Source organism: Poecilia reticulata, chromosome 8 (assembly GCF_904066995.2).
Source record: "Poecilia reticulata chromosome 8, P_reticulata-male-v2, whole genome shotgun sequence".
Lineage (NCBI taxonomy): Eukaryota > Metazoa > Chordata > Actinopteri > Cyprinodontiformes > Poeciliidae > Poecilia > Poecilia reticulata.
Genome location: NC_088837.1, coordinates 9581910 through 9598422, shown reverse-complemented (window position 1 = coordinate 9598422; position 16513 = coordinate 9581910). Strand labels below are relative to the sequence as shown.

Genomic DNA, 16513 nt, shown 5'->3' with positions numbered 1-16513 from the left:
TTTATATGCATGTGAAATTGCCCCAAGCCTGCTGTGAAATGCAAAAACTGTATCTAATTGCATGCGGCATCTATCCCTCACCATGATTTCTATTTTTTGCTCCACCTCCCCGCGGAGACATTGTTCAATTGCTCCAGATCCATTTTTCTGTTTCCGCACGGGATGCATCAGCAGAAGGGTGGAACGCACATTGCAGTGGACTCTCTTTGGTGCTGAAGAGGCATTTTATCCACCGCCAACTGTCATTTGAGAAAGTTCCTCTCGCTTCGTACTTTGTACACTTTTACTATAGTTATCAAGGTGTGCGAGCAGAAAAAAAACCCCACACAGATCTGTGCAGAGCTGCGTATCATAGTTCACAGAAGCTGCACAGAGGGACTCTGCCTTTTTGCCCAGAGTGGTAAATGAGTAGGCAGAGCCAGCCTACATGAATGCTGTGTGCAGATTTGGACTCTTCCGTCAGTCATGTTTATCCGACTGCAGGCACAGAAAGACAGACGTTTACATCCAGCTGCTTCCACTATTGGACGCAACTTGCAGTCCAATAGGTTCCTTAAATTAGATTATTGTTCTGATGCAAGTAGCTCGTTACTGGGCTTTATAAAGCATATAATCGATTTATGTGCTGTTTAACACATCGGCTCATGCTGCTTTTTTTCTTCTTCAACTCTCTACTCCTTGCCTTTTAGTTACACGTCTTCAAAACCTCCCAGTCCTTCTTCTGTCCTCTTTTATTTCTGCTGTCATCCATCTCTTCTCCTCCAGTTCATGCCTAAATCTCTGTCTGTGTTTTTTTTTTGTTTGTTTTTTTAATCCACATTCCAGATCCTTACTCAGGAGGACTGGAACGTGGTGCTGTACAACGGCATGGCTTCTACCTCTCCATGGGCGGCTCTCTACTTTGTTGCTCTCATGACGTTTGGCAATTATGTGCTCTTCAATTTATTGGTCGCCATCTTAGTCGAAGGCTTCCAGGCTGAGGTGAGAATGACTCTATTGTTTTTTACGACTGTATTGATGGGCTGAACTGTATTTCACTGATCACTGTCTAAAATGCACAGATTAGCACCGTGGGTTAGCCCCTACTTCTCGCGACCTGCATTAAAATGCAGGAAATTAAGTTCTGGAGTGAGATAAAATAGCATAACCCTCACTGTATAATCTAGTTTATTGTTAGAAGAAGATACCTTCTGCACACATGGATTACAATAATATAAATTATGTTCAGGGTGCAACTGATGCATAATTTATCATTTATCTGGTGCTTTTCCATTCTGTCATGTCTGGAGTTTGTTGTTTTTTTTTTTGTTGTAGTGTCAGGGTTAATCCAAAAACGCATTGCTTCCATATTTTGTGGCTATTTATTTCTTTATTCTATTTTATTTTTTGTAGATTTCTACAATAGTAATCTGATTTGGCCCTGTTTCTTACACTGGATAGAAAAAAAACATAAAACCAACTGTTGTTCCTGTCAAAAGACAATAGGCCCTGGATTTTTCTACAATATAGTGAAAATCAAAAATCCGAGTCAGCAACTCGCACATGGGTTCATTTTCTATGTACATAATTGTGTCTTTTAGGGTGATGCCAATCGATCAGAGTCAGACGATGAAAAGAAATCCGACAATTTTGACGAGGACGACAAAGTTGAACAACTCAGAGACACGGGTAGATAAAATAAAATCCCAAAACATTCTAATCATCAGGCACTTTATTTTCTTGTAGCTGCTTGATTTGATATAAGTATTCGACTGATAATCTAGTAATCTTTATCCATAGAGCTTAAGATGTACTCTCTGATGATGACAGCCAATGGTCACATTGACCCTCGTGGCACTATGGCTCCTCCCATAATAATGCACACAGCCGCCACTCCCATGCCAACGCCGAAGAGCTCCCTTGGGCCCGAGTCTGTCTTAGAGGAGGAGCTCATGTACAGAGAAGGGATAACTCAGCATGGAGAAGCTGGACTGGGTGTTTCTGAGACGGGTAGCGGCCGCGCGGAGTCTCGGCGTGGAAGCTCAGCGTCCATGGACCCAGCAGCCTATGACCAGCATTCCTTAGTAAGTAATTTCAACACTTTCACTGATGTTACGGGAATATAAAATAATTTTAATGGAACATAAAGGTTCACAACAACAAAGAACAGTTAACATTTCAATTGGGTATTTAGCCATCATGCCAGATCTCTTGAAATGTTCCACCATTCACTGCTTTCATAGTGGCGGTTAGATGTTTTCTAGCCGTAAATATCCCTGATGGGTAACTAACACTGAGACCTGGCGGCTGCACAGGGCATCGACCATGAAAGGGTGGAGACGAACCATGTCAGCTATGTCGGCAAATTGGTCCCTACAGCATATAAGAGACACTGAATTCCCATCATTTAAGTTCCCTCCTTTGTTTCTGCACGTTAGTTTTTTACTTTAAAACATGAAGACTTGTGCTACTCTTGGATAACTTTTCTTCTGGAGTCACTGTAATTTATTGAAAATATATTTTAAGCCTTGAAAACATCAATGTTTGAGAGTTTTGAACAATTTTGCAGTAAAAGTCTGAACCTGTAGTGTTTTTAATTTTTTTTTTTTTACTGTTAAATATTGTACTGCAGGGTGTCGCGGTCATTAGGCCTCTGATCTCAGCAATATTTCCAGTACGGTGTTTCAACACAAGACTCGACTCAAGAGACTTTCATCTAATGCAGTCTAAAACTATGAGGAACAATGCCTCTTTCTGCTTTTTTTTGGCCGTTGCAAAGCTGGATTTTTTTTTTTTTTTTTAATTAGCTTTCCTTCACAGCTGACTGACCACTTGTGACAACATGGGGGCCTAACACTTCTGGTGCTTAGCACTGTTGGGGAAAACTCTTAATTTTGTTTTGAGGTTAAATCACAGCTGAGATAGAAATTTAATATGCTTCTCCACTGTACACTTGACAATAATATTATTGTCTCAATGGATAATGAAAACATATTCAACCAAACGTTTTAAGTATTTGTGATGCAACAGTTGCAACAACAACTCTACTTGTAATGTTTTCAGAACGGTATGCAAATTTTGATTGCTACCGTCAAGGGTCTTATTTTAGAAAATTCCGGATCTAAATACTTAGCCCTTTCTCCTCCCCACCACCCACAGGCTCTCTCAAGCCCTGGACGGCGCTCACCTCTCCCTCTCCGTGGTTCCATCAGCTCATGGGGAAGCCGCCGCTCCAGCTGGAACAGTCTAGGGAGGGCGCCGAGCCTCAAAAGGCGAGACACCAGCGGAGAGAGGGAAAGTTTGCTGTCCGGAGAAGGCGGCGAGGAGGAAGAGTGCCAAGAACAACAAGAGGAAGCTGGGGTAAACAGCAGAGTGAAGCCGGAGTCCCTGGAACCGCTGCAGGCTTCTTCTCTCTGCCCTACCATAATAGCAGAGTATGGCGACTGCAATGGGAGGACTGTGACATACGACCCAAACGGAAACTCGGACCCCAAAGACGACTTCACGTCAGAGGATGACTTAGACGAAGATGTAAGTTATCATGACTCCCCTGCTTATAATGTATATATTTGGAAATCAGCAGTAAGATTTGAGCAATTTTCAAAGGTCTTACCTCTGGCCCCAACTCTTTATTTACTTATTTGCAGTTAAGTGCACATTTCCAAATCTGATTCCAAATCTCAAGGTGAACACAGACCTAACATTAGTGAAAAGGTTTGACATTGTCAAGTTTTCAGAAAATCTAATTCAACAGTTTCTGATTGTGGAGGAGGAGATTATTTAGGTTTGTCATCCAGATGTAATTAAGTGACTCTTCTGGGTACCAAAGTTTTTCTACACATGTGAGGCTGGTGGTGTGACAGCTGGGGCTTGTCTACAATTTGGCCTTTCATCATTGTTCATTTGGGGGTTAAAACATATGAAGCCTTTTAAAAGTGTGAAATTTGTTCTAGTTTTGTCACGAGAAAAAAAAATCTTCTTTATTTGTAACAGCTTTTAAAAATAATGAACCGTTTACCTGCATTTCACAATTATGCACTACTTGTAACTATCGTGTATCTCTAGCACATTTATATTAAGGTGGTGGTTGTATGACAAATGGGTGTGTAAATGTATTTCAAGAGAAAATGTCCTGTAGTCTGGAGTATAAAGGAAGCAATTAGAGAGCTGGAGTGACCCAGTTAAACTCTAAATGAATATTATAGAATGGATCGGGACTTTATGGCGTATTTGCATCAATCTGTAACCCCAAATAATAATAATCCTGAAAGACTGCGGTTAAAAAAAAGTAGGAGCAAGATTTGCAGGTTTAGAAGTCTATAGATTATACCTAAAAGCCAATATTTCATGAACCTCCCTCTGCGTTTTGTCCTGGTGAGTAGTATCAGTATATAATGTTATAGGCTGTTCTTTTCACAGGCTGCAATTTCCTGAATGTAAGATCTATAGCGGTTTAGATGACTTGTTTTTCTTTCACCACACCCACACTTCTCCACTTTTATTTTGCCTTCTAACCCTTTTCTCTCGATCTCTTTTGATTCGCTCTGCAATGTGTGTGTGTGTGTGTTTATGATGCAACGTCTAGAGGGACGCTAATTGTCATGCTTTAATCGATTGACTTGGGCGATAATTGTTTTCTCACTCAGTTGAAAGCGGTCGAAAACATTTGTGCAGGTCTGCTCGCGTGTTGAGGTTCTGTTTACTCCCTGGGTGGTTTCATGTGACCTGTGTTGTGACATTGCTCAGGTTTTTTTTTCTTTCTTTTTTTTAATTTTTTTTATTGCCTCCAAATTGAGTTCATAATGCTATGAAATTCAGCGAAACAAAAGGCCTCTCCCCCCTGGGTACGCACTGAATGCAGTGTATTAGAGGCAGCATATAGATGTACGGGTGTGGTTCTGTGTGGATTGTTTTAATCTGTGCATAAGATGCGGCTAAGTGAGACGTGAACAGGATGTTCTCGGCGAGCGTCAGTGTCAGAGACGTCAGATCTCGGCTCCAAGAACATCTAAGCGGCAGGTCCCTTTCTTTTTTTTTTATCTGCACGCTCACTAGAGCACGCACACACACAAATGGAAGACACTCTCAGATGTACACATGCTCACATAAGTGCCTGTGTGCCCAAAAAGCAGAGTCTGGGAGGCTTGACTCTGGGCTGTTTTTAATTAGAATCCTAAAGCACAAGAAGCTGTGGACCTAAGCTTTCTTCTGTTTGTTTTACTGCAAACTTTAATGAGTTCTGCTCTGAGCTTCTGCACTTGCTGAGTTGGGAGTCCACCTGTTACGGTCCAATTATCTCCACCTTATTATGCAAGGAGACACATGTTTATTGTTCCCCTATAGACGTAAATGTGGACCGGCTAACATCAGCTGCACTTCGCAACAAGCTCAAGACATGAGTTTGTTTCTTAAATGGGTATATTTTATGTCGTCTTTGCTGGAGCGACTTTACTCCGTATCACAGGACCCAGAGTTCATAACAACATTTGGAAAAAAAAACAAAAAAACATTTTGTTTTTGTGAGCGTTGTTCTTAACGCAAAGTCCTTATTGAATTGTATGAGTCTGGATTCATACGTTTCACAGTTTTAAAAATGTATACCTTCAAATATGTTTTTGGTGATGTAGACAACTTAAACACTGTTTAAAAAAAAAGTAAGAGTAGCTCATTAATCTGTTTAGGAAATGTACGTAGAGTTGTCAAAATTTAAGAATCAATGCCAAAATAATCAAAAGTTAAGAACCAATCTCTAATGTAATCAAGAATTAATCAAGAATTATTTATATTACCCATTGTTGTTTGTTTGCTACTGATATACTGTAAAAAAGGTTTATATATAGGTTTATATATATATATATATATATATATATATATATATATATATATATATATATATATATATATATATATATATATATATATATACTTATAAATGATTAAGCAGCTTATTCAGTTTAGTTAAGTTCAAATCAATTAAAAAATATCGTAATATTCATGAAGGCAGAAAAAATGTTGTTGTAACTCAAGCTGTCCTAATTTCTTCAAAGAGTAGATAATAAAAGACGGGAGCAGGAGGATATTCTAGGATTTTCACTGTTGTAGAACAGTCTTGTAAAGAGCATGCTCACAGTGGTCCAATATGTCCTTCCTTCTGTAAAGTATCTTTCTAGGTACAATCTTCTTCAGGGCTTCCGGAGCCCACTTTTTAAATCAGATTGTTAAAAGTCCCTTAGTCTAATGCCGCTACTCCAGCAGCTGACTGCAGAGGAGATTTCTCTCTCCACTGCAGACTCGTAGTTTCTGTTTCCTTAAGTTTCCTTAAGTACAATCTGCTCTGTCCCTTCTTGTATATGGCTTCACCGTAGCGTCTCCAGTCCAGCCTGTTGTCTCCACGAACACCAATGTATTTGTACTCTTTCATCACCTCCACTTCTTTTCCATGATAAATACTGCATGACTCATTCCTGTTTCTCATGAAATCTACAATTATCTCATTTGTTTTGTTCACTTACAAGATGAGATGATTGTTCCCACACCGTGCCACAAAGTGGTCAATTAGCTCTCTGTACTCAGACCATCTTTGATGCGTCCCACAACTGCAGTCATCCAAGGCGGAACCTACCATTTCAGTCTGTCCAGCTTCCTCCTCATCTGACTTGCTGGACACTCAGGAGGTTTGAGGAGAGCTTGTTTTGACCTCATCCTGATTCTAAAATCTGTATTTAATGCAATAGAGGTTTTCAAGCTTTCAGAACCATCAGTTCACCAAATGTTTCTCTTGTAGCTCTTACAAGAGAAACAGTTACGAGAAACAGAGCAAATACTTTATTATGGAGCAGACTTTAAACCATCACTTAAAGTCTGCTTTGCTCCAAGGATGAAAAATGCTGCTGCTTCCTCCACTGTAACAGCGCCTGTTGAAAAAAAAACATCAAAAGTCCCAGGGAAACAGAGCTGGAATTACATTTCTGCTAATCTGCATTAAAAATGACCACTTTAAAAGTCAAACCAATCAAATAAAAGTTGTTAGACAGCACATAAGAAAAAAGTTCTGCTTCATCTTTGGATTATATTGGGACTAGATAGTTGGAACGACTCTCTGAATCCTGTTAAGAGATTAATCGCAGTGGACTGAAAAAAACCAAAGTATTTCAAGAACATTACACAAAAGTTAGATGAACATTTGGTGCAAACAAGGAGAACTTTTCAGAACAGTGAAACCCGGGCCAGTTGATAGCTCAAACAAGTCGAAAGTCAAGTTTTTCATCTTTTATTTTTTTGACACAGCGCTAGTTATGCACAACGATTCAATCTCTTGTCTGCGGTGTGTCTAAGTCAGGTCGAAGTGAAGGCTCAACCACATGCGGAGATTTTATTTGAAACTGTTTACATTTTAGAAAATCTATCCACAAATCACCAGAAAACACGTTCAGCTGTATCACCACAGTTCTAAATCAAAACATCACAAACGACAGCATAATCTATGTATTTAACATTTTAGAAATGCAAGACAAATTCACTTAAGAAAACAAATGTTTGATCCGATTGTGCTGATTTATTGTAACTTCAGACAAAAATGTGATTGGACAGAAGTCTTCCATGGCAAGACACAGAATGTCTCCTGATTGTTTGTAATTTCAGATTCCTTTTCAGATTCCTTGTGTTGACAAAACAATAGGCTGTTACACAATACTCTAAAATGAAGATTAATCAATAAAAGCCTTTGTTGGAGCTCAATCACCGTGCTGCTAAAGGAGCTTGTTTAATAAGCAGTTTGCTTGCTGCCTTCTGAATTAGATTAAAAAAAATTGAACAGTGGGCAGTAAACATGTGGTAGTAGTAAAAATTTTACGTTTTGCCATCACAACGCAAACTGCAGTTTAATAGGGATTGTAGCTGTGGTTTACACCATGCAAGAGTCAATAACAAAGATGATGCTGGTGGCTTGCTGACAATTACATTTATATGTGTGTATGTGTGTGTGTGTCCTCTCATTGCTGCAGAGTCCTTTCTGCTACTGGGTCAGGAGGGAGCTCCACAACATGAAGCCCCGCTGGTGTAAGGATCACGAGAGCTGGACGCTCTATTTGTTTGCACCGGAGAGCCCGTAAGACCTACACACACATGCATCATTCTCCCACTGCATGATTTCTAAATTACATTTGTTTAATTTTTCAAGCTCTAACTTATTTCCAAGTAGCAATAATTGAAATGTAATTGTGCAATTCGTGGAGGCATGTTCCAATTTTGTGATCTAACGGAATGATAATGTTGATGAGCCTCGATTGTGGCTTACATTTCATATATGTACATGATTTCATTATTTCCACATACAATAATTTGTTGTACTAAAATCATGTATTGCGGTGGGCTAAGCATTTGTCCATACTGGTTATTCTGACCTTTATGCAGCAACAACGGCAGAACAATAAGACCCACTTAATAAACTAAGAATATCTGTCTCTGCTGTACGATCTGCACCTGACTGCTTCCACCACAAAAATGCTTGCTTATTGTCATCACTTGTTGAAAACATTTGGGTTGGAACAATGTCACCATAAAAAGGAAGATGTTGCTTTAAGCCAACCTAAGCTATCACCACAAGTGTTGTGACAACTTGCACCGATAGCTGCGGTACTGTTCTCCACTTCGTACCAGTGTAGATATCGTGCGCCATGTTAGGAGTTTAAACTGCAAATGCCATGATGGAAAATGTATTTTTAAACCTCAAGACCACCTGAATCAGTTGGTGCAAGCAAAGCACCAGTCAGAGCTTTTGTGGCAAATCTCCAATAATTCATTTTTATAAATCTTTGACTTGCAGAAACCAACTTAAGTAATTTCTCATTCATTTTTAAGAACCGTTTTGAAAAAAAGAAGTCGAAACACACTGAAAGTGATTCTACCTTTACTGTCATGTTTTTTTTATTTTATTTTAGGAATATAGTTAACATTTGACAGAGAAGTCATTTTAAATGTCAAGATGCTTCTAAATCTAGAAATATAACATTTCTGATTAGCATACTTAAAGTGACATTATGGAAACAGCAGGCTGTATTTGTTGACAAACGTTGCTTTAGACCTTTTAACCTTCCTGTTATCTGCTAAAAATCTGTTATAGACTTAAAAGAGGCAAACCAGTCTCAGCTTGAAGCTTTTTTCTTCAATTTTTCTGCTTCTCTTAACTCAATAGTAAACTCCTGACACAGGAACTTGTTAACAATAAATATCTGAAAAGTCGATCTTTTAGTAAAATTATTAGAGAAAACATTTCATTTTTCAGCTTCAGAGCAACTGATTATTTTTCAAGGTCGAACCAGATGATCGTCTGATTCCAGTCACTGTTAATTTTGAGTTTTTACGCAAATGAAAGAATCTGTATTTTTCTCAGAAAGTTGTTGGCTTTGTCGTTTTCATTTCAAATTCTTGTTCAGCTTAGGTGAAGTTTCCTGCTGTCATTCTTCTAAACGTTTGGTTCATAGCTCAGAGCCGCAGCAGGTATTTTTATATATCGCTCTCTGTATCTGTTTAGAGTCCGTGTGTGGTGCCAAGCTGTGATCACTCACAAATTGTTCGACCATGTGGTTCTGGTTTTCATCTTCCTCAACTGCATCACTATCGCTCTGGAGAGGCCTGATATACTGCCTCACAGCACGGTGAGTCAGGACAAACATGGCTTACATAATCACTTTTGTCCACACACAGTCCACTTGTCTTTATCAGACCGGGAATTTCACACACTTTTCTATGAGCCTCACTTTTCTCATACTTAAAGACATTAAAGTTGAGATATAAAACAAAAAAAGAAGTTGTTTTGATTTCAAATGTAGGTTTTATTTTTACCACCTGACAAATAAATCTGTTAGCAGGGGTGAAGTCACTCAAGTAAAACTATTTTTTTCAGGTCCATCTTTTCATGTCACTACCAACTACAAAAAAAATAAAAAGCAAAAGTTTAAAAAAGTCCTACTCTGCATCTAAACCTTTATATACAAATCCAGGTGCCACAGTAGATGTTATTTCTAAGAAAAAAAAATAGATTACATAAAAAAAGGCATGGCATGTGTCAGTAGAGAATTTCTTTTTTTTATATTATATATAAATATATAAATATTTTTTCATAAAACCCCTGAATTAGCAGTTTTAGCTTATTTGTTACATTTCCTACCCTCTGAAAGAGAGAAAGTGTCTGCCTTTGCCAAAATGAACATTTTATAAACATTGCATGTCTTCTAAATGTGCAAGCTTTTTTTACAAGCTGACACATATAAAGGGAACTCCTGCTGCTTTTAGAGCAGAATGTGTCATCATTACAAGCATCTCGTTTTGGTTATTGGGATTAACTTAGCTGTACTTTGTTTAAACATTGTCTTCTTACTGCTTTTGTTGTTTGTTTTTTTCTATTTAGGAGCGAGTATTTCTAAGTGTGTCCAACTATATTTTCACTGTGATCTTCCTAGCAGAGATGGCCATCAAGGTAAACAACAGCATCTTCACTTATATTTGCTTGACATTTTTTAACCTCAGACACCTAGAGGGCTTAAATTGTGCTGCAGTAACTTCCTGCTGCTTTAACTGTTCCCTCAGGTCGTCGCTCTTGGTTTCTGCTTTGGGAATCAAACCTACCTTCAGTCCAGTTGGAACGTTTTGGATGGAGTGTTGGTATTTGTGTCTCTGGTGGACATTCTAGTTTCTCTGGCCTATACCGGCACCAACAGGATCCTGGGGATTCTCAGAGTCCTTCGTCTTCTACGCACCCTTCGCCCTCTGAGGTACGCAGTGTGTTTATTTGTGCGTAGAATGTGAAAAGCGTTCAAGGTCTTGTTGAAATACCAACCTTTTGAGGTCCAAAAGATACATAAATAATACTACTGGCCCCATGAGCTATTAGTCTAACAAACAATGCTAATCTATGACTCACATTCTTTAGTCAGAAATTTGCAGAGAATTAGCAATGGATGCCACTGTACAAACATATTAGTCAGGCAAAGTGTGCAAGGAAAATACAGTGTGTTTAATATGCGCCATGGTAAAGTGGGACAGAAGAACAGTGACATTACAAAAATCAGACTTTCCTTTGAAACTGATCAAAGATCCAAAACAAAAATGGGTTGCAGTAGCTTCTAAGAGAACCAAACAGTGTCCCGTATCTGTAGCACTGAAGTTGTCGTATTTCAGGATAATAGTAGTTTCTTTTGAAGAAATCCTCCAAGATGTCCAAAAACTGTATTTGGCTCACCAAAACAACACTGCATCTCAAAGGGAGAGAGATGGTCAAATACAGTGTCAAAACTGACAGTTTTGGTGTCTGATAGAAAGCCAAAGTTGCACAGAATTTTTCTTTTCTTTTTTTTTTTTTTTGTAGCACCAGAGTATCTCAATCGTAAAATGAATATAATATGCGTCTTTATTGAAAAAAAAACTGAAAGAAAACTAAACCTGGCAGAACGTCTGTATGCTCACGTGAAGAGGGTTGTGCAAAAGTGATTTCCATCCACACAATCTGGCAGATTTGAGGAACTTTCACAGGGCAGAGATTGTAAATATTGTCATGTCAAGAAATACTGATCGACTTCTTCCAAAGAAGAATGACTTTAACTTCTATCCTTAGGGTCTACACAAAACCAGGTCATTGCATCGTTTTAATTCTATTTCTATCACTTCAATATTCATTTATAGGAACTGCTGTTAAGCCTACTCAACTTGTCCGTATCTGAGTGCATGACTGTGTGTTCCAGGGTGATCAGTCGCGCCCCAGGACTGAAGCTGGTCGTGGAGACACTCATCACCTCTCTAAGACCTATTGGGAACATTGTATTGATCTGCTGCGCCTTCTTCATTGTGTTTGGAATCTTGGGGGTCCAGGTGATTATTGTCCCACTACTCAGACGCACAAACTCGCACTACATCAATTACCTCACATAGGATGCATCTCTTTCTGCGCCTCTCTCCTGAGCTGTTCTACCTATTGTTGTGCAAATGTCAATGCTCAGCAGTGCGTGTGTGACTGTAGCGATGGGCAATTGAAAAGCATCTAAAATATCCAAAAAGAAGATATTGGTGTTTTTCTTCTTCGAAGGTGCGAGTTTGGAAGAAAATGCACAACTAGAGTAAGTGTTGGGGGCGACATGACCCATTTGTTTCACAAGCACTGAAATTCTACTGGAACATTGCACTACTTTGAAACATCATGTTATTGCTGCCATTATTTGCTGAACACACCTGAGGTCACAGCTTAATGAAAGTCAAATAACCCTGAAGATAACTTTTTTTTAATCATTTTTATTTGCTTGTTTCTTTTTTTTTAGTTGTTTAAAGGGAAGTTTTACCACTGTGAAGGTCTGGACACAAAAAACGTCACCAACAGGTCAGACTGTGAACTCGCCAACTACAAGTGGATACGAAGGAAGTACAATTTCGACAACTTGATTCAGGTGTGGATGAATCAAATGAATCTGTGATTATATAAAGTTAAACAATATTAAAAGCCATTTTTTAATTCTTTTTTAAACTGTACGCTATTTCTAACAGAGTTTTTTTCTTCTTCTATAAATGTCTATCGTTGTACAACACTATATGGCTTCTCAATTCCTTTTGACATAAAAGTCACATTAAGCCGCACCATCAAAGGGAAGGTAATGCAGGTCTGTTAAAGTACAACCACCTTTCTGTTTCCAGGCTTTGATGTCTTTGTTTGTGCTGTCGTGTAAGGATGGTTGGGTCAACATCATGTATGATGGACTGGATGCAGTCGGGGTGAATCAGCAGGCAAGTATTTGCATTGTATCCACAGGACTGAATGACCTGCTTCAGCCTCACTTGAGTCGTAGTCATCTGACAAGAAATAAGCAAATTTTTTTGTAATACCCAGGCAGTAGAGTGTAGCATTTATCCCAATGGGAAATGATCTGTTATTGGTGAGCGCTAATCCAACTCATATTCCTTTGCCACTCCTCTTCAAATCACTGTCTGGATGCATGTTTGAAAAGTCGTTAGAATTATTTGTGATTTTGAGATGCTAATCAGCTGCTCCCTGTTGAAAAAAGTAATACCTCGTTGCTATGCATCATAACAACTGTCTGAAAGTTAAAAAAAAAAAAAAAAAGTAAGAGAAAATATCTTTTCAGCTTTTTTTTTTTTTTCAAAAAAATGTAATTTAAGAGTTTGTTTTTTTCTCCTCGTCTTCAGCCTGTGAGGAACCACAACCCCTGGATGCTGCTCTACTTCATCTCCTTTCTGCTCATCGTCAGCTTCTTTGTCCTCAACATGTTCGTCGGTGTCGTGGTGGAAAACTTCCACAAGTGCCGGCAGGACCAGGAGGAGGAGGAGGCCCGGTTACGGGAGGAGAAGAGGCTCAAAATGATAGATAAAAAGCGCAGGAGTAAGGAGAATGGAGGGGCTGGTCGGTAGTCTATTTTTCTGAGCACTGCCTGCTTTCAGAGCTTGAAAGAAAAAAAAAGACATATATAAAAAAGATAATAAAAATAGGGCAATGATTATCAAAAACAACAGCTGGAATAAGGGAGAGCTTATAAGACTGGCTAGCTCACACCAAATGTGATTAATCACTGCAGCAGGCTGTGGGCTATGCCAATCTGACGCATGTAACCGCATGACTGCAGCCAATCCTGTCCCTTCCTAACCCTGCATGCCAAACCTAAGGCAGTGAGTCAAAATTATCACCGTTAGCAAAATACAAAATTTCAAACTTTCACTCAAATTAGTATGACCAGTTATGCTTGATAAGCTTTAATGACACTTGCACAAATTGGATTATAATAATAATAATAATAATAATTTTAGCCTAATTTGATTTGCAATTTTCGCATGCATCCCGGAAAATTTTTATCCGGTAAAAATTTTCGTCTGTGAATTTCCTACGTCCCTTCCTTCCCTTCCTTCCCTTCCTCATGTGTAAGACCCTGAGATGCCTCTCGACTCTGGTAGAAAAGAGATATTTCCTCCAAACGGGCTTTGACTGGCAGACTCAGAAACATAGCAGACGTTTTGGCTGCTATTCCTGTTAATCATTTGGGTAATAACTTGGGTAACGGAGCTGTTGGTAAATTTTTGGTTCCAGCTTTTAGGGGATAGAAACTAGTTAAGATATCAGCACAAATCTGCACCTAAATGCTATAACAACCAATCTTTTTGTGCATAGCAATGTTTTAAGTCGAGATGAGTGGGGAAAAACAAAAAAATAAAGATTTGATTCAGTTGTCATGGCCTTGCAAAGCTATTTATCATTCTTTCATGCTACAACCAAAATTGTGCATAACTGCAAAGTGGAAGAAAAAAATACACAGAGAAACAAACAAATTCTGAGGAAATAAAAACAAGAAACGTTTGCTTGCATTTCTATTCTATTCTGAGTCAGTCATTTATGGAGTCACTGTTCAATGCAGTCACATCTGAAAGTCTTATTGATTTTGTCTCTGCATGCTTGCATATCAGAAACTTTTACCCATTCTTCTTGATTAAAGCTCATTAAGTCAGGAGAGTAAGTCTCTGTGTCCGGCAATTTTCAAGTCTGGGCAAATGTTTTGTGTTGTTTTAGCTGATGAATATGTTTTAAGATAAACACTACATTGACGTCCTGTATTTAGGGACATTGTCCTGCTAGAAAGTGAACATGTGCCCTACTCAAGTATTTTATTGACCTCTAACAATGTTTCACTCAGGACTGCTCTGTATTTAGCTCCACCTAAGTTAGGTTTAATAGTTCCTGGTTTTTAATAAACAGTTATTTTCCTAGTTCAGTATCCACATGTTTTTTTGTTTTTTTTTTTACAAATCAAAGGTGGTAGTTCCACTATTTTCCCTTTTCACATGTACATGTACATGTACATACATATTTACAGAATAAATCACTTTTAGATCAAATTAATTTACGGATTAGATGACTTCTGAAGACAAGTTGGTTCCAGTGATTTTTATTTGAGGGAGCGTGACTAAATGGGGCCGAACACAAATGCAAATGAATAAAAACGAAAAAGAAAAATTGTTTAAAGCCACACATCCTTTCCTTCCACTTCCCAATAATGCCATTCATCTGAAATCCCAATTGAATAAGTTGGAGTTTCTGGTTGTAACATGACATAATGTGAAAAATTACAGCTCTTTACCTTACTTTTTTTTTTGTGAGTCACTTTATGTAATAGACTATGGTGTGAGTGGAAGATGAGTCTTATGTTTTTTATTATTATTATTATTACTTCTCAGTGGTCCAAAACATTCAGTAAAACTGTTTTGAGCTAAACTGTTTCAGAATATATTCTTAAACCAGAATTTGGCCAGTCCAAACTCATATTCTGCAGATTATAGTTTTCACCGACTGAGATTTTATTTTTGAAGTGATGCTATTGGAGACGAGAGAGGCTTCAGTGTTTGTTCACCATCACTGGCATTCTTGAGCACACCGGACAATTAGAAAATATATATAGTGTATAAAATGATTGATATTAATGCGAGATATTTGATCAATAAAGATTGGGTCACTAACCTGATTAAACGCTTAGAATTCTGCTTTTAACAAGCGTCCAGTTGAACATAACCTGGGTTAGCCTTCTACTACTTTATCTTTACTTTATCACACACTAGCATGCAACATGTGAGTGCAGTTTGCTAATGTGGTGAATACAATCTCTTTCAGTGCGCACAAGGTCACTATTCAGAAGCAGGCTGTGGGTTCTGTGTTCATCGGAATGGATATCCACAGTCGTAGCTTTAGTAAAGTACAATGCAGAGATTTTCTTCCTGTTGGAAGAGTGTCCTTGTTGAAAGTATAAAAACATTTCCATACTTTCACCTTTTATTGGAGCTGCATAATCTCACTTTGAAAAATCTAACCTTAAATTCAAAATACATGTATTCAGTGTATATATATATATATATATATATATATATATATATATATATATATATATATTCCCAATAAGAATTAATTGCTTTCTACAAAATCGACCGGTGGCACAATCATGGACGCCTCTGCTGTCAATTTTTATAACCCTCTTCAATGCAGGATTCTTCTGTCGTGTTTTAGGTTTGAAGAGGACCAAAGCTCTGAGATAGAAAGTGGTAAAATGCAGAACCTTAATAAAACAATGAGAACTTGCAGAGAATAACACAGGGCGTGCAGGTCAAGTAATACAGGTAGAAAACAGAAGACTGTAACGAAAGAATCCAATATAAACTAGTGAAAACATCCCGAGGCAGGGCTTAAACAAAAAAACAAACGAGAAAAAGGACGAAGGAACCAACATGACTAATCAGAGTTTTACACTAGTAGAACTGTTTTGTAGTAGTAGTAGGAATAAAACGGGGAAACTTTAAAGTTGTTTAAAATCGTGCGACCGATATTCACAATGTATCTAATTAGTGTGCATAGCCTGTTGGTTTCTTCACAATCTTTTCTTACAGATATGTACTGTGCCATTAACAAAAGGAAACAGGTTTCTGAATGAATAAATGATGAGCCCACCTGGTACTCTCATGCCCTTTCATATCACCACAGACCCAGTCATGTGCACAGGAA

The 16513-nt window shown here is 38.3% G+C and overlaps 1 protein-coding gene across 3 annotated transcripts in view; it reads left to right on the top strand.

The window, feature by feature from the left end:
* Positions 1-16513, top strand: part of cacna1ha (calcium channel, voltage-dependent, T type, alpha 1H subunit a) — a 131252-nt gene that overhangs the window by 96849 nt on the left and 17890 nt on the right. For 2 of the 3 annotated variants that reach the window (XM_008416667.3, XM_017306279.2), the window contains exons 16-27: positions 826-981; positions 1581-1668; positions 1780-2063; positions 3139-3510; positions 7983-8086; positions 9512-9635; positions 10388-10456; positions 10567-10751; positions 11718-11844; positions 12288-12413; positions 12658-12747; positions 13168-13381. In XM_008416667.3, coding sequence (XP_008414889.2) covers positions 826-981; positions 1581-1668; positions 1780-2063; positions 3139-3510; positions 7983-8086; positions 9512-9635; positions 10388-10456; positions 10567-10751; positions 11718-11844; positions 12288-12413; positions 12658-12747; positions 13168-13381 — 1939 coding nt within the window. The remainder of the gene's footprint in view (positions 1-825; positions 982-1580; positions 1669-1779; positions 2064-3138; positions 3511-7982; positions 8087-9511; positions 9636-10387; positions 10457-10566; positions 10752-11717; positions 11845-12287; positions 12414-12657; positions 12748-13167; positions 13382-16513) is intronic. The other variant, XM_008416668.3, reaches the window with a different exon arrangement.